The sequence below is a fragment of the Amblyraja radiata genome, chromosome 15 (genome assembly GCF_010909765.2).
Source record: "Amblyraja radiata isolate CabotCenter1 chromosome 15, sAmbRad1.1.pri, whole genome shotgun sequence".
Classification (NCBI taxonomy): Eukaryota; Metazoa; Chordata; class Chondrichthyes; order Rajiformes; family Rajidae; genus Amblyraja; species Amblyraja radiata.
The window spans coordinates 41,605,337-41,629,238 of NC_045970.1; the positions used below are offsets into that span (position 1 = coordinate 41,605,337).

The window sequence follows — 23,902 nt, forward strand, 5'->3', positions numbered from 1 at the left end:
GTTGAAGGATATTGAATACACAGAAGGAAATCACAGATATTTCTACTGCAGAAAGTGGTCATAGCACATCGGACAGTTCTACGACCACCAGTTGAGAAACGAGTAGAAACAAAACACCAACAAGTGTTGTTTTATTAAAGACCTTGTTCATTTCATCGCATTTACAGTAGGTCCACATGACAATAATAAATGTACACCAACACAAATTCTTTACATGTAAGCCTAATGACCTATATAAAATGATGACAGGCATAGATAGGGTGGACAGTCAGAACCATTTTTGCAGGGTGGAACTGTCCAACACTAGAGGGCATAGCGAAAAGTCGAGAGGGGGAATGTTTAATGGGGATGTGTGGAGCAGGTTTTCTTACATGGAGAGTAGTGTGCCAGGGACTGTAGTGGGGATGGATACGATAGTGGCATTTAAGAGGCTTTGAGATAGTGCCATGGAAGTGCAGGGAATAGTGGGATATGGATCACATTAGGCAAGTGAGATCAGTTTAACTTGGCGTCATGTTCGGCACAAATATTGGTGTGGACACTCTCAAAAACGTGCAGAAAATTAAGATTAAATTTAAAGCCACATTAGCACATTTTTTCTCTGTGCCATGCTAGTTATTCTTGAACCCTACATATGAATTTCTAGGTAATCATCTGCAAACAATAAACTATTTCTATCAGCCTGCAATACCTTTATGAAAACTGGAGCGGCCATAAGGGGAAGCCCATCTAATCCTTGGAGGAATTTTGTCGGGCTTTGTATCTGTGAATAGAATAAAGGTTTTACTTAGTGTCAGGAAAAGAACAAGCAGAGGTCAAAACAAAAAAATAAAAGAATTCCCTCTGGATTTCCAAGACTATGTATCCAAGAACAGAATGGATAGTTTAAGACAATGAAGCCCAATTTTGGAAATACAGGTGCACAACCTTTTATCCGAAAGCCTTGGGACCAGACACTTTTCGTAATTCGGAATTTTTCAGCTTTCGGAATGGAAGATTTTTAGCGTAGATTTTTACGGCTGGCTCAGTGGTAGAGTGCTCGGCTCATATCCGCAAGGTCGCGAGTTTGCGCCTCGATCCCGGCAGTTACTCGATCGCGAGTTTGAGTCTTCAATGTAGTTTTTTCTTGCAAAATAGGAGAGAATAGGGAGGGTTAGGCTGGGATCATTCTCTGCGAGATGATCTTAGTGCGGGAGACAAGTGTAGGAGAGGTGTACTGACTGTGTGGGCAGAACTTTGGAAGTGATTGCCCACCATTCTCAAAAGCCGCTGTGTCTCCCTGTCCCTCCAACTCCAGAGGAATCGGCTCCCCGATGGGCCGCTACTGTGACAAGTGGCAGTTCGCCCACAGCCCGAGCTGCGCCACCCCAAGAACAAGACGTACCTTGCACACCATCAGCTTCTGCCCCTACGGGGAGCGTGTTCCTCTGGAGTTGGAGCGGGGCTGGGCTGGAGTTGCTGATCTGGGATCTCCGTGCTTGCAGTGGGCCTGGGGGTCGGTGTCCCGATGAGGGGGCGCAACTCGGGCTGTGGGCGAATTGCCACTTGTCGCCGTAGCGGCCCATCGGGGAGCGGCTTCTGGTGGTCCTGGCGTCTCTCAGCTCCTGTCCAGGGGGGTATCCGGAGACGTCAGGACCAACAGGAACCCGCTCCCCGATGGGTCGCTACAGCGACAAGTGGCAGTTCGCCCACAGCCCGAGCTGCGCCCCCTCATCCGCAACCCGGGTTCCTCTGGAGTTGGAGCGGGGCTGGGCTAGACTTGCTGCTGGCTGTGAGTCTCTGGGATCCCCGTGCTTGCAGTCGGTGTCCCGTTGGTCCTGACGTCTCCGGCCACCCCACTGGACAGGAGCTAAGACTGGGAACTGTACCGCCCTTGCCCCCTCCCTCTGCAACTGCAAACAACCCCACTCTCCTGCAAGGGCGGTACATAGAAACATAGACATAGAAATTAGGTGCAGGAGTAGGCCATTCGGCCCTTCGAGCCTGCACCGCCATTCAATATGATCATGGCTGATCATCCAACTCAGTATCCCGTACCTGCCTTCTCTCCATACCCTCTGATCCCCTTAGCCACAAGGGCCACATCTAACTCCCTCTTAAATATAGCCAATGAACTGGCCTCGACTACCCTCTGTGGCACAGAGTTCCAGAGATTCACCACTCTCTGTGTGAAAACAGTTCTTCTCATCTCGGTTTTAAAGGATTTCCCCCTTATCCTTAAGCTGTGACCCCTTGTCCTGGACTTCCCCAACATCGGGAGCAATCTTCCTGCATCTAGGCTGTCCAACCCCTTAAGAATTTTGTAAGTTTCGATAAGATCCCCTCTCAATCTCCTAAATTCTAGAGAGTATAAACCAAGTCTATCCAGTCTTTCTTCATAAGACAGTCCTGACATCCCAGGAATCAGTCTGGTGAACCTTCTCTGCACTCCCTCCATGGCAATAATGTCCTTCCTCAGATTTGGAGACCAAAACAGTATGCAATACTCCAGGTGTGGTCTCACCAAGACCCTGTACAACTGCAGTAGAACCTCCCTGCTCCTATACTCAAATCCTTTTGCTATGAAAGCTAACATACCATTCGCTTTCTTCACTGCCTGCTGCACCTGCATGCCTACTTTCAATGACTGGTGAACCATGACACCCAGGTCTCGCTGCATCTCCCCTTTTCCTAGTCGGCCACCATTTAGATAATAGTCTGCTTTCCTGTTTTTGCCACCAAAATGGATAACCTCACATTTATCCACATTATACTGCATCTGCCAAACATTTGCCCACTCACCCAGCCTATCCAAGTCACCTTGCAGTCTCCTAGCATCCTCCTCACAGCTAACACTGCCCCCCAGCTTAGTGTCATCCGCAAACTTGGAGATATTGCCTTCAATTCCCTCATCCAGATCATTAATATATATTGTAAATAGCTGGGGTCCCAGCACTGAGCCTTGCGGTACCCCACTAGTCACTGCCTGCCATTGTGAAAAGGACCCGTTTACTCCTACTCTTTGCTTCCTGTTTGCCAGCCAGTTCTCTATCCACATCAATACTGAACCCCCAATGCCGTGTGCTTTAAGTTTGTATACTAATCTCTTATGTGGGACCTTGTTGAAAGCCTTCTGGAAGTCCAGATACACCACATCCACTGGTTCTCCCCTAACCACGCTACTAGTTACATCCTCGAAAAATTCTATAAGATTTGTCAGACATGATTTACCTTTTGTAAATCCATGCTGACTTTGTCCAATGAATTCACCACTTTCCACATGTGCTGCTATCCCATCTTTAATAACTGACTCTAGCAGTTTCCCCACTACCGATGTTAGACTAACTGGTCTGTAATTCCCCGTTTTCTCTCTCCCTCCCTTCTTAAAGAGTGGGGTTACGTCTGCTACCCGCCAATCACAGGAACTACTCCAGAATCTAAAGCGTTTTGAAAGATTATTACTAATGCATCCACTATTTCTGGAGCTACTTCCTTAAGTACTCTGGGATGCAGCCTATCTGGCCCTGGGGATTTATCGGCCTTTAATCCATTCAATTTACCCAACACCACTTCCCGGCTAACCTGGATTTCACTCAATTCCTCCAACTCCTTTGACCCGCGGTCCCCTGCTATTTCCGGCAGATTATTTATGTCTTCCTTAGTGAAGACGGAACCAAAGTAGTTATTCAATTGGTCTGCCAATACAGTTCCCAGTCTCAGCTCCTGTACAGGGGGTGGCCAGAGACGTCACAGCCCGAGCTGCGCCCCCTCATCCGCAACCCCAAGAACAAGACGTACCTTGCACACCATCAGCTTCTGTCCCTACGTGTTCCTCTGGAGTTGGAACGGGGCTGGGCTGCTGCTGGCTGTGGGTCTCTGGGATCTCCGTGCTTGCAGTGGGCCTGGGGGTCGGTGTCCCGTTGGTCCTGACATCTCCGGTGACTGGCACTGACCTGCTGGCATCGCCGACGTGAAGACAGTACAAAGCCCCCGCGCCGGTGCAATGGGCGGGGAGCTGGAGAGGGGAGGGAAGGGGTCAGACACATGGCCGGGAAGCAGAGGGGTGTAGGTGGGGTGAAACTGAAGGGAGCGACAATCTGCTGCTGCCTGCCCGCTGAGTTAAAAAGTTCCCACTCAAGACTCACGATACACTGTGTATCGTGAGTCTACCGTGGGAACCTTTTAACTCAGCGGGCAGGCAGCAGCAGATTGTCAATTATTAACCCTCCCGCGCAATATACCCTCACCTTCTCTTTTATGAATGGGGATTTGGTTCCCCTTTCTTCGAGGACCGACCGGAGGTTTCGCTGTCACCTCTGCGGGCCGCCCTCGGTGAACGTCTTCAAGGACCTTTCTTCAAGGACCGAAAAAATGTCCTCTATTCGGTGCTTTTCGTTATTTGGAATTTCGGATAAAAGGTTGTGCACCTGTACTCAACAGATCCGGAAACATTTATGGAATAAAACACAATGTTCTGGAGGAACTCAGCAGGTCAGGCAAGCATCTTTGGAGAGAATGGATAGGCGACCTTTTGGTTTGGGACCTTTCTTTAGATATGGAATGTCGTCTATCCATTCCTTCCATAGATGCTGCCTGACCAGCGGAATTATTCCAGCACTTTGTGCTTTACGCAAGATTCTAGCATCTGCAGTATCACACATTTATGGAAACTGAAGAAAAGTTCATGATTAGGTTGATGACCTCCTATAAATGGTGGAAATAGTTAGAAAAAAATACATTTTAATATGCAGAGAAGGAGGGTATTAGGGGCAGGGACAGGAGAAAGAGAGAATAAGACAGAAGGTCTATAGTAGGGTTGAAGGAAAGAAAGAGCATCCAAGGTACCTCATGTGTGAGTATTTCCAACATTATTCTGTTCTTAATTCGCACTATTTTATTTTTGTGGATGTTAGCATTTCAGGATCATTACAAGCACTTTCCCCTTTTTAACATGCTTCAGCATTCCATCCAATAGATTCAGAAAACTGTATTGATCCATGCTTCTACTGAATGGAGCCAGGCTCTAAGATGATTTTTCTTCCTGAGCTTATTTCAGGGATATTTCAAAATAACTAAATAAAAGACCTGCAGCAGCCCAATCTCGGATTCATTCTTCTGCTGCGTGCACATTCCTGAAGGCAATGGATGCATTGATTAACCCCATTGAATTCCAATAAAGGATAGACACTTTACTTTGTGCTGATGCCAACAGACCAAACAACAATTATTTTAGTTGTGCTTTAATACCATGTTTTTTTTCATTTCATTATTGCCAATGGCAATTTTACACATACTGCCACAAATGTGCAACCCCAGTTAAAATGAATTCAGTAATAAGAAAAATCCATTATGTCAATCATAAAACCGAGGAAGAATTGCCATCCCTCCAGTTAGGAACATTTGGGAAATGGCTCTTCAGTGCCATTTGTGAGCAAATTAAATCAAAATTGAATGAGAGCTTTAAAAAATGTCAAAGATCGCAAAGTAGGTGTGATGGAAAAAAATCCAAGATGCATGCTGTGAACTAATTGACTCCAAGTAAATACGGAAACCAAGACAGATCTAATAATACCTGTTGTATAGGTTGTACTTCAGACAGGACACCTGGGCAACGTAACTGATGATGTTCTGAATTAGTATTTAGAGGATTGTGAGGAGGGGATGGATCTACAACTGCAATGGGAGTATCATCCTGAACCCTAAAAATTAAAACATTGGTTAAATACAAGACAGACCGCCATTTTGATATTCATATTTTTTTACTTATACAATATGTTGTCTTTCACAATTCAATTATTTAAATCTAGATTACTACCGTTCAATGGCACTTTTTATGATACTGTGGTACAAGACGTCGGTGAGGCTACATCTGGATACAAGACATCGGTGAGGCCACATCTGGAGCATTACGTCCAGTTTTAATCACCGTGCAACTGGATCCTCGACTTCCTCATCAACAGACCACAACTTGTAACAATTGGCAGCAACATTTCCCCCTCAATAATTATCAACATCGGAGCAGCCCAAGTCTATTTGCTCAGTTCACTGTTCCACTCACTCTATACTAATGACTGTGTAGCTGGACACAGTTCCAACTTATTTTTCAAATTTGCCGATGACACCATCGTTGTTGGATGAATCACAGATGTCGATGAGTGAAAGTATAAAATCATGAGAAGAATAGATAGGATAAATGCACAGAGCCTTTTACCCAAAGTAGGGGAAATACGAACTAGAGGACATAGTCAAGTTAAGAGTCAAGAGTGTTTTATTGTCATATGTCCCAGATAGAACAATGAAATTCTTACATGCTACAGACATAGGTTTACAGTATGAATGGGGAAAGATTTAATAGGAATCTGAGGGGCAACTTTTTTACACAAAGGATGGTGGGTATATGAGACAAGCTGCAAGAGGAAGTAGTTGCGGCAAGTACTTTCACAATGTTTAAAAAACATTTTGGACAGGTACATGAATAGGATTGGTTTCGAAGGATATGGGTCAAACACAAGACTAGTGTCTTGAACCAAAGACTCACTTACCACTCAACGCAGCACTTCCCCTGAAAACAGCTTCTCTTCCAACATGGCCGTCTAACATTTCCTCAGTAATATTTCCTAAAAACATAGTGATCAGTTTCCTCTAAAATGCTGACAAAATCCAGATTAACTTCATTGTTTCTGAAGCATCGGATTGCTTGTTCAACATGTTAAGCAAAGATTGCTCCAATTCAATAGAGAATTGACTTCAAAACCACTGGCTTCAGCCCCTATCACAATCTCCTTCCATTGCCTACCTTCTGTCTGAGGCCAAATCAAACCTTTGGGCAATTTAGTGTCATATTGATGTATATATGTCGGACCGCAATTTCATGCCAATATTCAAACCAACTATTTCAATATATCTATTATCATTTGACTCCACTCTGGCTTCACTTTTCGGTTGATAAAACCATGTCTTCACCACCCATACCACCATTCCAATGCTAGCTTCTCTCTCCTACTTCCAAAATGAAGGTCAATCCCAGGGACACTTGAAGACACTGGCTGCTTATCACCTAACTTGCACCAAGTTCCATTCACCAGGCTTTTAGCCATCTACTATCCTAATATCTCCTTTATGTACCTCAATGTTACATTTTCTTTGAAGACATTCCTGTAATATACTTTGTATGATCCAGTGCTGCATTGTTTCTAAAATATTTGAAGATCAACAAAATAAGTCAGAAACTGAAAATCGTCAATTGTGACTGTGTTCCTATTGTACTTACTCGCTTATTTCTTCCTTTGCAGAGTCATGTTCAGATTCAGATGAAGTGAGCCCTGTGCAATAGATAAAGAATTGGGTAAATATCTGTGTTCAATAAATATTTCCTAGCGCAGGACCATTCATTAATAAAAACAGAATATTGCGCAATTAAATATGAGAGTAGTTGATCAAGCTGCAACAAACTTCCAAAAGAACAAAGGAATAATGATTATTTCAGACCTCTGAGCACCGTGAAGTGGCACAGAGAGAAATTTCTAGATGGATGATTAATAGTGATATTCAGGGCTGATTTTAAGGAGTCGATTGAAATGCCTGTCTCCACCACACATCTCCAAACAGCTTATTGGTAATGAGGGGTGATTGCCAGTCACTGTAGTGTTTTCAGTCACCTGCAGATAATTGCAGGGAATTAAAGCAAATACCATGTACTTGTAGTGCCACTCAGAAGAGCTGTGGAGTCCAAAGGAGGTCGAATGTCAGGGGAAGGTATAGAGTTACTGACAAGACCCTGATGTACAGAGGGATCATTGGGTCCAAGTCTATCGTTCCCTGACAGTAGTAACACAAGCAGATAGAGTGGTAAAGGAAGGTAAACACAAAATGCCGCAGTAACTAAGCGGGACAGGCAGCATCTCTGGAGAGAAGGAATGGGTGACGTTTCGGGTCCCTTCAGCAGTGATGGCATCGTCGGGAGCTCGCAGGTCACAGGTTGGTGACCTGTTTTTCCGGAGCTCCCGCAACAGCTGGACTGGAGGGTGGCAGCTTCGGCAGCTTTGACCACCCCGGGTTTGAACCGGCCCGTTCACGGAGCACGGTTGAGCCGCGGCACTTACTTACCATCACCCGGTGGGGTCACAACATCGGAGGCCTGGATCGCCTCAGCGCAGAGGGAGAGCAAGGAGGGAAGAGACAAAGACGTTAAGACTTTTGCCTTCCATCACAGTGAGGAGGTGTCTGGTGAACACACTGTAGGGATGTTAAATTTGTGTTTATTGTGTGTTTTGTTATTTTATTATAAGTATGACTGCAAGGCAACAAAATTTCGTTCAGACCAAAAGGTCTGAATGACAATAAAGGATACTTTGACTTTGATTGAATATAAGCTCAGCTTTGTAGGATTCTGGTGAGGCAGCATTTGGAGTAATGTGTACAGTTCTCGTCGCCCCGTTCCAGGATGAATGTGGAGGCTTTGGAGAAGGCACAGAAGAGATTTACCAGAATGTTGCTTGGATTAGAGGGTATTAGCTGCAAGGGGAGGTTTGACAAAATTGGATTGTTTTCTCTGGAGTTTCTGGGATGGGGTTAAGGTGGCAGTTTCAGCCATAATCATATTGAATGGCGGTGCAGGCTCGAAGGGCCGAATGGCCTACTCCTGCACCTATTTTCTATGTTTCTATGTTTCTATTAAGCAGACTATGCTGCAGAGGGTTTAAAACAATGAGAGGTGAGTACATTGAAACATACAAAGTTCTTACAGGGCTTGATAGGTTAGATACAGGAATGATGCTTCCCCAGTCTGGGAATCTTGAATCAGGAAATCTTAATAAGGGAGATAGACAATCAAAAATGAGAGAAGAGATTTCTTCACCCTAATACTGTAGTAAATCTTTTAATTTCACTCCTCCATTGGACTGTGAAGTTTCATATGCATGGTGTACTAAAGACAGGGAATAATTGATTGTTGAATAATAAGGAACTCAAGGAATATGTCGATAGTGAAAAGGCAGTGCTGAGATAAAAGATCAGTTATGGTGAAGCAGGCACCAGGAGCTGTATATCCCATTATTGATCCTTATGCTCGTTTTCCATCTGCTACAGTGAAAAAAAATCTGAACATTTTCTTTGGTATGATCACATAATAATATAAAATCACGATAAAATGTTGCAATACACAGGTTCTGCGACACTGCATAAAGTTCTTAACCAACTAGTTTTTTACCTTTAATGTACATTGATGTTTTCAAAATGTAGTTATTTCTTTGCAATAAGGAAACTCTCATAAGGTTTGAATGCCATCAATATCTGTTTTCAGCAATGCACCTCAAAGACCATTGAAATAAAAACTGAAAATGTCCATAAAACTCTTCCCAATCCTCCTGTTAGAAAGATAGATACCGTTCTAAGCTTCTATCACAGAGTACTACATTAATGAATACAACACCAATGTTGGTGTATCTGAGTTGGGTTACAAGTCAGATACCCATCCTCAGAAGTTGTGTGGTTGAAGAATGGATAAGGAAGGAAAAGAGGTAAAAATTGAATCTTTAAAGTTGTGTTTCAGGATACTACAACCAGGTTATTATTATTTTTCTCTGCACTTTTTTTCCTAAGGACCATTATTAGAAATAAGAATATGGAAAAAGATGTTGGATACCTATAACTGGAGGAAAATACGTAGGTGTTCAAATGTTATAATATTTGGACCATACTTTGTTTGCTAGATCTTAATTTTATCACCGTTTGTCACCATGTTAATTGCCATTGAACGAATAGAGCAACATTACTGAAACCAGAAGCTACAGGATTCTTCCTACATCTCTTTACCTTCGATATAAAGTTCTGCAGATGTTGTGTCTGATCCATTTATATTTGAAGCCAAGCAAGTGTAACGTCCTGTATCTTCAACAAAGGCCTCAGAAATGATCAGTGAGCAATGATTACCATCATAGGCAATCTGAATGTCAGATGAGTTCTTGAGTTCCTTTCTTTCACAGTACCACCTGCAAGATAAAGTATTAAATAATAGTGTTGAAACAGCCACAAAATAAGATAATAGAAGAATTCAGATTGTTAGCTTTCAATGGTGCACCTTAGATGTGATAAACTTCACACTATCAAATTCCTCTTCCATTTTTGCTGAAATGGTATTGAATGCTTCCAAGTCAGATTTTAGTTGATCTGTTGTGGTTCAAATATTCTTAAACAGACAAATAAAATCTGTAATCAAGCAGTAATCTTGATTTTGCCAGGCGGATGTGGTAAGAACTCTATAGTATGTTGATACAGATTATACAGAGCGATGATCCCCACACAAAGGGGCAGTGATTAAGTACATGTATTTATACTCCAATAATCAGTGATTCTGCAATACCTTATCGACAGAGCATAGTACAGCCTCTTGCTTCTTAAGATTGACAGCTTCTTCTGACAGGAAGAGTTAGCCATTTATGGTTATATGAGAAGGGTATTTTTCTGCAGATCAAGCATCTTGTTTTTATTACTAATGATGCACATTATAATCTTATAGAGCAAGGGTGAGAGCCGAGAGTGTCTGAACATCCTTTTAATGTTTTATTATAGAGGAGACAATCATGAAGTTGTGCTTGTTACCTCGTTTGTTATGGGAAAATGAACATAAACATCTTGTTAGTGTACTAATAGCAAGGGTTAGAGCTTCTGCTGGCTTTGCAATTTAATTAGGAGAAGGTGACAGCTTGTCTTAGTTTCAGCGTTCAGTTTCATGCAAAAGTGAACCACCCTAGTTCACTTTTGCATCCAGTCCCTACACACAATTGTTTTTGGGATGTGGAAGGAACCCAGAGCACCCGGAAAAAACCTACGCAGTCACAGGGAGAATTTGCAAAGTCCACGCAGACTCATGGACAGTCTGATGGTAGTGGGTTATCATTGATATTTTCTGACAAAGTCAGTGGTGGATGGAACAATGATGCAGTGGTACAGCTGCTGCCTTACAGCACCAGAGACCTGGGTACGATCCTGACTACAGGTGTTCTTTGTACGGAGTTTGTAAGCTCTCTCTGTGATCGCATGGGTTTTCTCTGGATGCTCCAGTTTCCTCCACATTCCAAAGACGTGCAGGTTTGTGGGTTAACTGTCTTCTGTAAATTGTCCCGAGTGTAATATAAAACTAGTGTATGGGTGATCGCCGGTTGGTGCGGACTCGGTGGGCCAAAGGTACCCGGGGAGGTGGGTCAAAGAAAGTACGTGGGAAGGGGGTGATTTGGGTGGGAAGGGATGAGTTGACCAGCGGAAAGGGGAGGAGATGGGAAAATGTGGCTAGTGGTGGGATCCCGTTGGAGGTGGCGAAAATGTCGGAGGATTATGTGCTGTATGGTGAAAATGTCGGAGAATCCCCTCCCCAGGCATTTCCCCCTGCAAACGCAGGAGATGCAACATCTGTCCTTAAACCTTTCCCCGTCGACTTCATCCAAGGACCTCAAATGTCTATTCAGGTGAGGCAGAGGTTAACTTGCACCTCCTTCAACCTCATCTATTGTATCCGCTGTTCCAGGTATGGATTCCTATATATTGGCAAGACCAAGCGCAGACTCGGCGATCGTTTGACTGAACACCTCTGCGCAGTCTGCCTAAGCCTACCTGATCTCCCGGTTGCAAAACACTCATATTCCCAATCTGACCTTTCTGTCCTGGGCCTCCTCCATTGTCAGAGTGAGGCCCTGCGCAAATTGAAGGAACCGCACCTCATATTTAGCTTGGGCAGCTTACACCCCAGCGATATGAACATGGACGTCTCCAACTTCAAGTAACCCTTGCTTACCCTCTCTCTCCATCTCCTCCCTTTCCTAGTTCTCCAACCTGTCTTATTGTCTCCGACCCCATTTTATCTCTGTTTGCTTTGTTGTTACCTTCTCCCAACTATTCTACACTTTCTTTGATCACAATACCCTTTGTCATGTTTTCACATCTTACATTTCCTTATATACACACTTCCACATCTATGTACCTCCCACTCCCCTGACATCAGTCTGAAGAAAGGTCACGACCCAAAACATCACCCATTCCTTCTCTCCAGAGATGCTGCCTGTTGCGCTGAGTTACTCCAGCATTTTGTGTCTATCTTCGATTGTGTATATCTACCAGCATCTGCAGTTCCTTCCTACACATCCTATGCATTATTATCTTCTTTGTAAAATCCTTACCTCAGGCCTCTTCCGGCAATTTACGTTTGAGGCTGTCAGTGTCCCATTATCTCCTTTTGTATTCAATTTCTGGGCTGCTGTTGTAAAACAACATTTTTTTTTGTCTGGCTTTAGCTGTCCCTATTTCTGCCTGCTTAGTGACCAGCAAGAATGAAATGTCCCTTCACACGACAGACTTTTGCTCTCGTAAGATTGTCTTTCCAACTTGTCTGAACACAGCAACACATTTATAGGAAAGTTACTTAATTAATTCAAATGTGTATCAGGTGATTATTTGCAATAGGAGTGTAAAGGAGAAAAATAAAGTCAGACTAAAATGGCAGATGGGTGTAATATCCAAGATAAATACAGTTAAAAATCAATCATTGCAGACCAATCTGAAATTTCTTTTTTTAGAATGATGTGAGAATCTATTTAGGTGTTTAGTATCAATAGTTTGTTGAAATTAACAAAAATATATGAGCCTATCATTGATTTAACTGTGAATCATATCTTAATGTACAATTGGGACGACAGATGGCACAATGGGCTAAGTGTTCGGCTGGCGACCGGAAGGTGGCCGGTTCGAATCCCGCTTGCAGTGCATACTGTCGTTGTGTCCTTGGGCAAGACACTTCACCCACCTTTGCCTGTGTGTGAATGTGTGTGAATGTGTGTGAGTGATTGGTGGTGGTCGGAGGGGCCGTAGGCGCAGAATGGCAGCCACGCTTCCGTCAGTCTGCCCCAGGCAGAAGTAGCTTACCACCACTGAGTGTGACTGAGGAGTGAATGAATAATGCGATGTAAAGCGCCTTGAGTATTAGAAAGGCGCTATATAAATCCCATCCATTATTATTAATTCCCTCTGTGCATGCTTACATAACAGGATTATTGCACCTCAAAAAACAAACAAACTAAGGGAACTACTACCAGACGATGTGGCACAACACAAATCAGAGTGAGGAAGGGACCCAACCTAAAGGGCCTGTCCCACGGGCGATTTTTCAGCGGACTGCCGGCGACTGTCAAGTTCGCGGCACTCGCTAAAAAACTGTGAACTGGAACGGCTAGTGTCAAGAGTGGAACACACACACTCACAAATCGCAAAGGCAGGGGCCAAAGAAAGCAGAGGAGCGCTGTCTGAAATTCACACGGTGCAAAGCCAAGGTGATACAGACACACACCACGATGAACAGGAAGGTTAAGACGGCACAGTGTACAGTAAGTCCTTTAAAAGAGGGGGGAGAGGGAGAAGGGGGGAGAAAAGGGGGGTAAGAAGGGGGGTGAGAAGGAGTGGAGACATTTTTAAGAAGCCAGACAACTTTTAATAAGCCAGAGATACCCAGCTGTGAAGTTTGGTGGGCATTTAACATTACCGGTCGGTTCTCCCTGGTTCTGAAAACTCGTTCTTACGTTTTTTCCCCCCAATGAGCCAATGAAAATGCCCAGTTAGCAAAGGCGATTAACTAAAACTGCCTATGACTAGTTCGATTACCTTTAAGCGCCTTGAGTATTAGAAAGGCGCTATATAAATCCCATCCATTATTATTATTATTATTACAACTACATGGCGACCACATTACAACTGCACCTACGACTACAAAAGCATTGATTTTCTCCATGGCAACCAATTTTTGGTCACAGAAAATTTTTCAACATGTTGAAAAATTTGTGGGGACCATACTGATGCCGTGACTAGTTCCCAGAATGCGGGAACTCCACACGGCCATGAAGGAGACTCACCAGAGACCACCAGCGAACATGTGGCGATCATGTGGCGAGCGCAGAGTCTCCTGCACTTGCCTAAAAAGTCGCCTAAGTGGGACAGGCCCTGAAAGCATTGCCTACCCATGTTCTGCAGAGATGCTGCCTGACCTGTTGAGTTACTATAGCACTTTGTGTCTTTGTAGAAATATGTTGGCAGCTAGGGACCATATATATTTAGTACTTTATAGCCAAATCTGATACTTGACACTGGTCTTGCATTCAATCAGATCACAGCTTATCAGGCCAATAACTCATTATCTCTTTATACTTTAGTACATTTGGTTATTTTCACAGGATGATTCTAGTCAGCTGTTGATAACCTATTTTTTGTAAACCCCGTTCTGTGCCTTGCCACTCAGCCAATTTCTCGGTTAGATCATTGTCCCAGTTTGGGCAATGTTCTAGTTATTCCAATAATTAGATGTACTGGAAGCACGTGGTAGAGCGAGGAGTCCTGCACTTTAGTGGGTGGAGAAGAATGCAGTTGCAAATAAGCCATCAATGAAAGTGATCAGCAGGAGTTTTTGACACTAATGAATCTAGTTCAGGGTCTGCTGAGAACAAAGGGGGACCTGGCGTGGGGGGAGGGGGGGGGGGAAGCACTGAGAACAAAGGGGGAACAGGCTGGAGGGGGAGGGGGGGGGGGGGGGGGAGGGTGGAGTGGGCCAGCAGTGGGCAAAAACTGTTCGGTACTTTTGTAACTTTGTGGGCATCAAAATGTGGCGACACTTGTGTACTGCCTAGGTTGTATGCAAAACAGCGCTTTTCACTGGACATTGGTCCCCGAGGTATATGTGACAATAAAGTATCATTCATTCATTTGAATAATCGATCCAGATTCGGAAAGGAGTGTGCAGCTGTATACTCAGTTACAGCTTCTCCCTTCACACTGCCAACTCGAGTTTTATCCATCAGATCTTTCATCATTCCCATTTATCTTGCAAGCATATCCATATTTCTCTACAGGCCACCATTCTCACTCACCTATTCTGTGATTTAATGATTCACATTTTACAATCTTTAATAGGCATTTAAAATTATTATTATTTATAATAAATGAAATATCGAGAAACGGTTTCCAATTACAGAAGAGTGGCAAACAAGAGATTTGGAAATTAATGCCCAAAAAGACGGCGGAATCTGATTGAATGTACGTGGCAAATAATTTAACGAATACTAGAAGAGAAAAATGTTAGGCTATGGGAAGGATACAGGAGTTGGGGAAAAATGGGACAGCTGCCTGCAGAGCTAGCACAGACATCAGTGTTCTCCCTTTTGAAGCGTGTATAACTCACATTGAACTCATTCGGAAGTTCAATTCAATTCAAATTCAAAGCACTTTATTCGTCCCCGAGGGGCAATTTTGGGTTGTCAGCAGCGATACAATAATAAAGAACACACAACCACAATAAAAATGTAACACAAACATCCACCACAGCATTCATCACTGTGGTGGAAGGCACAAAAATGTGGCCAGTCCTCCTCCATTTCCCCCCCGTGGACAGGACCAGAGTCCAGAGTCAGTCCAGGATCGGCTCTTCCTCACCGGAGACCGCGGCTTTAAGTTGTTGTAGGCCGCAGGCCGGCGGTCGAGATTTAAAGTCTCCGCCGCAGCCAGAAGCACCGTAGACTGCAGGGCCGGCGGTCGAAGCTCCCCTCCAGGGGTGATGGTAAGTCCATGCCGGCCCCGCGGTAGAAGTTGGCCGCGGGCCGGCGGTGATGGCTTCTTCTTCCCCCGGGTCCCCCACGAGGGATCCCGGGCTGTAGACGCCGCACCAGCTGGAGCTCTGCAGACCGTGACTTCAGGCCGCAACTTCAGGTTGCCGGCTGCCCCGGGCCAGCGAAACGGAGCGCTCCCCTCCAGCGAGCCCCAGCGAGGGCTCGCCCGCTCCACGCCGAGAGTCCACGCTGCGCCCGCCGCTGAAGCCCCGGGCGCGTCTCCGGGAAAGGCCGCGCCGATCCTTGATGTTAGGCCACGGGGGAGGCGACCTGGAAAAAGTCACCTCTCCATGGAGGAGGCGACCGAAGCGGTTTCCCCCTTACCCCCCCACACCACCCCCCACACAAAACACACCGAGAAACACAAAATACATACTTTAAAACATACTAAAAAATAAGAAAAGTTGAAAAAAACTGACGCACTGCTGACAAGGCAGCCGCCAGAGCAGCGCCCCCTAACCCAGATGCCTCGGGGATTGCTTGGAGTCAATCGACTGGGTGATGTTCAAGTACTTGGTAATGGACATGAACGAATATGCCATGGTTGTTACTGACATCACCCAGAAGTGATGCCTCGCTGATGCTAGAGCTGCAATTTGGTTTTGTCTTATAAAAAATGATGGCATGAACGTCAGTCTAATGCGCAATTTAGAACGGAAGTGTCTCTTAGCCTTTTTGATGGCCTTATCGAGTTTGTACCTGAGCCATCTGTATGAATCTGCATCGTCAGTCTTGAATGCCTGAGATCTGGTCCTCAAAAGATTGCCAACCTCCTGGTTCATCCAAGGCTTCTGGTTGGAGAACACTCAATTGGTTTTGGTATGAGCACACTCCTCCACATATTTCTTTCTGAAGTCAGTAACAACCATGGCAGATTCGTTCATGTCCATTACCAAGTACTTGAACATCACCCAGTCGATTGACTCCAAGCAATCCCCGAGTCGTTCCTCTGCCAAGCCTGACCAGCTCTGTGTAGTCCTCACCGCTGGAGCTGCACTCTTCAGTTGCAACCTATACAGAGGAGGCAGGCGCACAGCCACGTGGTCTGATTTCCCAATGTGAGGGTGAGGGATGGAGCAATAGGCATCTTTGATGGTGGGAATAACGGTGGTCGAGGGTGTTTGATGGGGTGCTGCAGGACATGTGCTGGTGGTAGTTTGGAAATGACTTCTTCAAACTGGTCTTGTTGAAATCCCTGACTATGATAGAAAACACCTTGGGGTGTGCCATCTGGTGTTTGTTGACCATGACGTGCAGCTCCTCCGGTATTAGACGAACATCTGCTTTGGGTTGGATGTAGACTATGGTCATGACGATGGAGGTAATTTCCTTCGGGAGGTAGCAGGGATGGCAATTCACTGCCAGGTGATCTTGGTGTGGAGGGTGGAAGTTGTACAGGACCGAGAAGCCTGAGCACCATGAAGAGTTCACCATGAGGCAGACGCCTCCACCTCTCCTTTTCCCCAAAATCTCCTTTCGGTCCATGCGATGAATGGAGAAGCTTTCAAACTGCTTGGTCGAGTCTGGAAGCTGGAGGCAAGCCATGTCTCTGTGAAACAGAGCATACAGCATTCCCTCATCTCCATTTGGTAAAGCAGCCTTGCCCTTAAATCTTCTACCTTAATCTCTAGAGACCATACATTGGCTAATAGGATGGTAGGGAGGAGGGGTGGGGGTCATAGTCCCCTGTGGTTTAGACTTACTTTCGGGCAGCCCCGTTGACCATGTCTCATGGCAAAATGGAAGCCCATTCGGTGTTTCCTGGCAATGTATTCCTGGTAAATGGCATTCTCTACAAGGTCAGAATTCCCTTACAGCCTGTAGCGTCTTTGCTGTTGGTAGATCACAATAGCACTCATCCATTTAAATGGAATAGCAGTTTGTCACTTACAGCACTGATTCATGCTGTTTCTTTTATCAATCATCTGTCGTGGACCAACCACATAAATGTGACAACCAAAAAAGCACACCGACGCTTCTACTTCCTGAGCAGACTGAGGAAATTTGCCTTGTCAGCTACAATGTCAGGTGTGTCTTGTCAGCTACAGTGCACTCACATTGTACTGTAAATGTATAGCACAATGCAAACTTTTGTCAGATTCAGAATATCGATGTAAGTAACATCATTGCAGCTATTAAAATTGTAATGAATCACTTATTATTTTTGATCTTATGAGCTTTAAAACTAGATGTGCTATGAGTTTGGGAGATTCTACTGAGAGGACCTCCAAGAGAATATTTATTTCTCATCATCATTAATGTTTTTTATATCAACCGTCTCCGAATGGCATATTTCACAAGTTACAACAGTAAGAGGTATGCTGCAATTGACTCATATAATCAAATGTTACCCAATGCTCAAGTGACGATTGACTGGTGTATTATGAATGAATTGCTGACATCACATCGTATTGCCATATAGCAGCAAGGCCCTTATCACTTAGTTTCTGATGGCCAGGGACACCAATTCATCTCCAATCTTCAGCACCTCATCCTTTGCAGATATTAGCTGGGAAAACTTAGAAGTACTAACGGTGTTCCAGTCAGCCTAGCCTCCCAGTTCTATATTCATTGGCACTAAGCATATTAAATGCACCGTGCTGGTGCCCCACTCTATAGTACCACGCAGAATGCTCATTTGATCCAATGCTCTTGATCCTTAAGTTTGAACACACACAGATATGCATCACTGTATTATACAATATGACATCCATACAGGCTGTGCTGTTGCTTTGGTGAGAACTTGGTGTAAACCCTTACACTCCATTAAATCAACCACAGCAAAGATGCACCCACAGCTCACGGTAGCAAGAGATTGCCTGTTAAAGTTTATTGGCTTATAAAATGTCAAAGTAATGGACATGGATGAGAAAGATTTGGAGGGATATGGGCCAAATGTGGGAAAATGGGACTAACTTAGATCTTAGTTCAGCATGGATGTTTGGGCTGAAGGGTCTGTTTCCATGCTGTGTGACTCTAAATATATTCTTCTAATGGCCTTGGACTATTTGGAGGTTTATAGTACACTCCCAACGATATTTCTGGCCTTACTTTTCCCGCTGCAGTTCAATCCAAAAGGCAGCATTTAATTACCCTTGTGACATTATCAAATGTTTTCTTCTTTAAACAATATTGCCATCCAATTTTTCTGTTACTCAATCTCATCAAAAAACCTATATCAATGAAGATTCTTCTCTTTAAATAATTTTTTAACAATGCACAATCTCAAACTTCCACATCAGCTTATGACTTCAGCTCCTCTGCCTTATTGAAGAAGCTTCACTGGTTATCTTTTACTACAACATAAAATACATTTGATTTCTAATTATTCTTAGTTCTGAAAGATTCACCACATTTATCTATATCACCTGATGTGAAGATTTCCAACAATTTGTTTCAATTTCAGGTTTTCAGCATCCGGAGATATTTTTGGTGTTCCAGTCGGCCTAGCCTCCCAGTTCTATATTCATTGGCATTAAGCACCAGGCCCTGTTTCTGGGGCTTTCTCACGGGGCGACTTGACGCAAGATGTAACCAGAGTGAAGTGGTCGTGGTCTAGCACGATATCACACGATATAACGGGGGGTAGATAAAGAGTTCCCACGGGTACTCGGCATTTCTGTTATTTGTGCGAGTGACTTGTCCGTCTCCCGAGCTTTCCCGTTAAATCTTGAATGAACATTGTGAATACCCATTCATAAAAGAGAAGGTAATTGCGCGGGAGGGTTAATAATTGACAATCTGCTGCTGCCTGCCCGCTGAGTTAAAAAGTTCCCACGGTCACGATATACAGTGTATCGTGAGTCTTGCGTGGGAACTTTTTAACTCAGCGGGCAGGCAGCAGCAGATTGTCGCTCACTTCAGTTTCACCCCACCTACACCCCTCTGCTTTCCGGCCATGTGTGTGACCCCTTCCCTCCCCTCTTCAGCTCCCCGCCCATTGCAGTGGCGCGGGGGCTTTGCACTGTCTTCACGTCGGCGATGCCAGCAGGTCAGTGGCAGTCACCGGAGACGTCAGGACCAACGGGACACCGATCCCCAGGCCCACTGCAAGCACGGAGATCCCAGAGACCCACAGCCAGCAGCAGCCCCCTTCCAATTCCAGAGGAACACGCTCCCCGTAGGGACAGAAGCTGATGGTGTGCAAGGTACGTCTTGTTCTTGGGGTTGCGGATGAGGGGGCGCAGCTCGGGCTGTGACGTCTCCGGCCACCCCCCTGTACAGGAGCTGAAACTGGGAACTGTGGGGTTGTTTGCAGTTGCAGAGGGAGGGGGCAAGGGCGGTACAGTTCACAGTCTCAGCTCCAGTCCAGGGGGGTGGCCGGAGACGTTAGGACCAACGGGACACCGACTGCAAGCACGGAGATCCCAGAGACTCGCAGCCAGCAGCAACTCTAGCCCAGCCCCGCTCCAACTCCAGAGGAACCCGGGTTGCGGATGAGGGGGCGCGGATTCCTCTGGAGTTGGAGGGACAGGGAGACACAGCGGCTTTTGAGAATGGTGGGCAATCACTTCCAAAGTTCTGACCACACAGTCAGTACACCTCTCCTACACTTGTCTCCCGCACTAAGATCATCTCGCAGAGAATGATCCCAGCCTAACAGCATGTTCATTCCAGATTACTCACCTTCTGTCCCCTCTGTCCAGCTTCCGGGTTCACCATTCGCAGGAGTTCCCACGGTACACGCAAGAGTTAATACGTATATCGCACTGGCCACTACGTGCATATAATGTTGCAATCTTCAACCACAAGTGTACAAGTCACTCTTGGAGAAATTCAAACTTGCTTGAATTTTCTCCCGAGTCACCAAGTTACACGAGTACCTGCCGTTAGCGCCACGGTGGTCCACGGTGGTCCACGAATGCCGTACGGTTATCGCACGGGGTTCCCACGATGTTCAACTCTGGTTAACTCTTGCGTCAAGTCGCCCCGTGAGAAAGCTGCTTAATTCTTAATGTCTTTCCCATCTCCTTAAAATCTTACAGTGCTCCACCTTTTTGCTAATTAAGCCATCAGTGCCGATACAGACCACGACTTCTGGCTACTCACTCAACCGCTGCAGAAGGTTTTGCAGCTGCTCAGTGACCTTGCCACCAGCAAAGCAACATACCAGCCTGAAATCACAGAAACTTGTTTTGCCTCCTAAACATAGAATAGCCATTGCTCTCTTGACCTTTCTCCTCAATGCCTACTATAATTGTCTTTGCTCCGTTTGCATTCCCCAATTATACCCTGCTCCCCACCAACATATAGAAGTTAGTTTGTAGGAAGAAACTGCTTATGCTGGTTTAAACCAAAGATAGACTCAAAAAGCTGGAGTAACTCAACGGGTCAGTGGAATTGGTAAGCGCCAAAGACTCAGGTTTGATCCTGACTATGGGTGCTGTCTGTATGGAGTTTGTACGTTCTCCCAGTGACCGTGTTGGTTTTCTCTGGGTGCTCCGGTTGCTTCCCACATTCCAAAGATGGGCTGGTTTGTAAGTTAATTGGCTTTTGTAAATTGTCCCCAGTGTATAGGATAGATCTAGTGTGCGGATGATCGTTGGTTGGTGCGAACTCGGTGGATCGAAAGGCCTATTTCCACGCTGTATTTCTAAACTAAACTAAATTATACAATATAAAGGAAGTGTTCAATTTGTAGAGTCATTCATTAGCTCCCATATAAAGAATTCTTCTTTTAAGTTTACTCTCTTATTAACGTAGGAAAGGTGAAAAGCAGAAAATTAATGTTTCATTCAAATTACAGCTATGAAGAATCTGCCTAAATTTCTGTACTGTGTCTCCATAGAGGGGCTTGTGTGCACAAGGCTCTGATTCAAAAGCAATGCGCTACTAATTGAAGCCTGGCTATCATCATATATTAAACAAATAAACAATTTATCATGTATAAAGCTATAATATAGAATTTATTGCCTGGACGAAATCTGAAAAGAGAAATGAAAAATATTAAATCTTCCCTGAGTCAGTATGATTGGGAACCAAAAGAAGATAATAGTTTTATTTTATCCTTCCATCAAAGGCATTAATTCATGGAAGATTTTGTAATTGGCCAACTTTTATTAACATAACACAAAAGAGCCATACGGTATAGAAACAGACCCTTCGGTCCACTAAGCCCACAGCAACTATCATAAACAATCTTACTTCCCTACATTAATTCCACATCCCTTTATGCCCTTCTGAATGAAGTCTCTCTCGAGATGCCTCTTAAATGTTGTCACTGGTCCTACCTCCACCACCTTCTCCTGATTTTCTCCTGAAATCTGATTTTAAATCGCGTTTTAAAAATTACATTTAAACTTCTATAACATTTAGAAGTTACATTAGTACAGACTTCTTGGTTGTTAAAACAAATCAAGTATGTTTTAAATTAAGTAGAATAGCTTTCTTAGAAACAAAGAAACGGAAAAATAGGTGCAGAAGTAGGCCATTCGGCCCTTCGAGCCAGCACCGCCATTAAATATGATCATGGCTAATCATCTAAAATCAGTTACCCCGTTTGTGCTTTTTCCCCATATCCCTTGATTCCTTTAGCCCCAAGTGCTAAATCTGCCTCTGGAAAACATCCAGTAAATTGGCCTCCACTGCCTTATGTAGCCAAGAATTCCACAAATTCACAACACTCTGGGTGAAGATGTTTTTCCTTATCTCAGTCCTAAATGACCTACCCTTTATTCTTAAACTGTGACCCCTGGCTCTGGACTGCACCAACATCGGGAACATTTTTCTTGCAACTAGCCTGTCCAATCATTTAAGAACTTTATATGTTTCGATAAAATCTCCTCTCATTCTTCTAAATTGCAGTGAATTCAAGCCCAGTCGACCCATTCTTTCATCATAGGTCAGTCCCGCCCTCCCGGGAATTAACCTGGTGAACCTACGCTGCACTCCCTCAATACCAATAATATCCTTCCTCAAATTAGGAAACCAAAATTACACACAATACTCCAGGTGCGGTCTCACCAGGGCCCTGTACAACTGCAGTAGGACCTCCTTACTCCTAAACTCAAATCCTCTCGCAATGAAGGCCATTAGCTTTCTTCACTGCCTGCTGTACCTGCATGCTTACTTTCAGTGACTGGTGTACAAGCACACCCAGGTCTCATTACACCTCCCTTTTACTAATCTGATACCATTCAGATAATAACCTGCCTTCCTGTTCTTGGCACCAAAGTGGATAACCTCACATTTATCCACTTTATACTGCAACTGCCATGCATCTTCCCATTCACCCAACCTATCCAAGTTACCCTGCACCATCCTCATCGCAGCTCACACTGCCACCCAGCTTTCTGTCATCCGTAAACTTGGAGATGTCACATTTCAATCCCTCGTCTATATCGTTAATATATATTGTAAATAACTAGGGTCCCAGCACCGAGCCTTGCGACACCCCACTAGTCACTGCCTGCCATTCTAAAAAGGACCCGTTAATTCCTACTCTTTGCTTCCTGTCTGCCAACCAGTTCTCTATCCATGTCAATACCCTACTCCAAATACCCTGTGCTCTAAATTTGCACAATAATTGCTTGTGTGGGACCTTGTCAAATGCTTTTTGAAAGTCCAGATACACCACATCCACTGGCTCTCCCTTATCCATTTGTTACATCCTCAAAAAATTCCAGAAGATTAGTCAAGGATGATTTCCCCTTCATAAATCCATGCTGACTTTGACCAATCCTGCACTGCTTTCCAAATGCGCTGTTATAACATCTTTAATAATCGACTCCAGCATCTTCCCCACTACCCATGTAAGGCTAACTGGTCTATAATTCCCCGTTTTCTCTCTCCCTCCTTTCTTAAAAAGTGGAGTTACCCTCCAGTCCACAGGAACTGATCCAGAGTCAAGAGAACATTGGAAAATGACCACCAACTCACAGGTCACAAAGAAATCAGCAACAATCAGTATTTTCTAATAATTCCACTTAATGAGCAGTTACAGTAACAATATATCCTGGGCATATGTCATGGTTTGCTCAATTTTTTCATAACTTGCTGTCAGTTTTAAAATAGTTATCTTATGTGCATTTAATTGAACTATTTTGACTCCATGTGTTTTCATAGTTTGATACCACATAAAGACTAATTTGAAAGACAGTTTAAACTAACTTTTTAATGCACTCTTCAAAATAAACTTTGGCTTATTTAAGCTAAAGAAACGAACTACATTATTTAACTGCTAATATACAGTAACTAGATTTAATGAGATAAGCATTCAGTAAAATCAAAAAGACAAGAGAAATAAACTTTCAAATTCAGAACTAGGTTCTGAATATTTGTGAATTCTA

At 44.3% G+C, this 23,902-nt stretch overlaps 1 protein-coding gene across 9 annotated transcripts in view; it reads right to left on the minus strand.

The window, feature by feature from the left end:
* Nucleotides 1-23,902, minus strand: part of mypn (myopalladin) — a 129,795-nt gene that overhangs the window by 64,525 nt on the left and 41,368 nt on the right. For 8 of the 9 annotated variants that reach the window (XM_033034247.1, XM_033034249.1, XM_033034251.1 and 5 more), the window contains 4 exons: nucleotides 9,793-9,968; nucleotides 7,250-7,301; nucleotides 5,552-5,678; nucleotides 692-763 (listed from right to left, as the gene is read on the minus strand). In XM_033034247.1, coding sequence (XP_032890138.1) covers nucleotides 692-763; nucleotides 5,552-5,678; nucleotides 7,250-7,301; nucleotides 9,793-9,968 — 427 coding nt within the window. Of the gene's footprint in view, nucleotides 1-691; nucleotides 764-5,551; nucleotides 5,679-7,249; nucleotides 7,302-9,792; nucleotides 9,969-21,593; nucleotides 21,600-23,902 lie in introns of those variants that run through there. The other variant, XM_033034255.1, reaches the window with a different exon arrangement.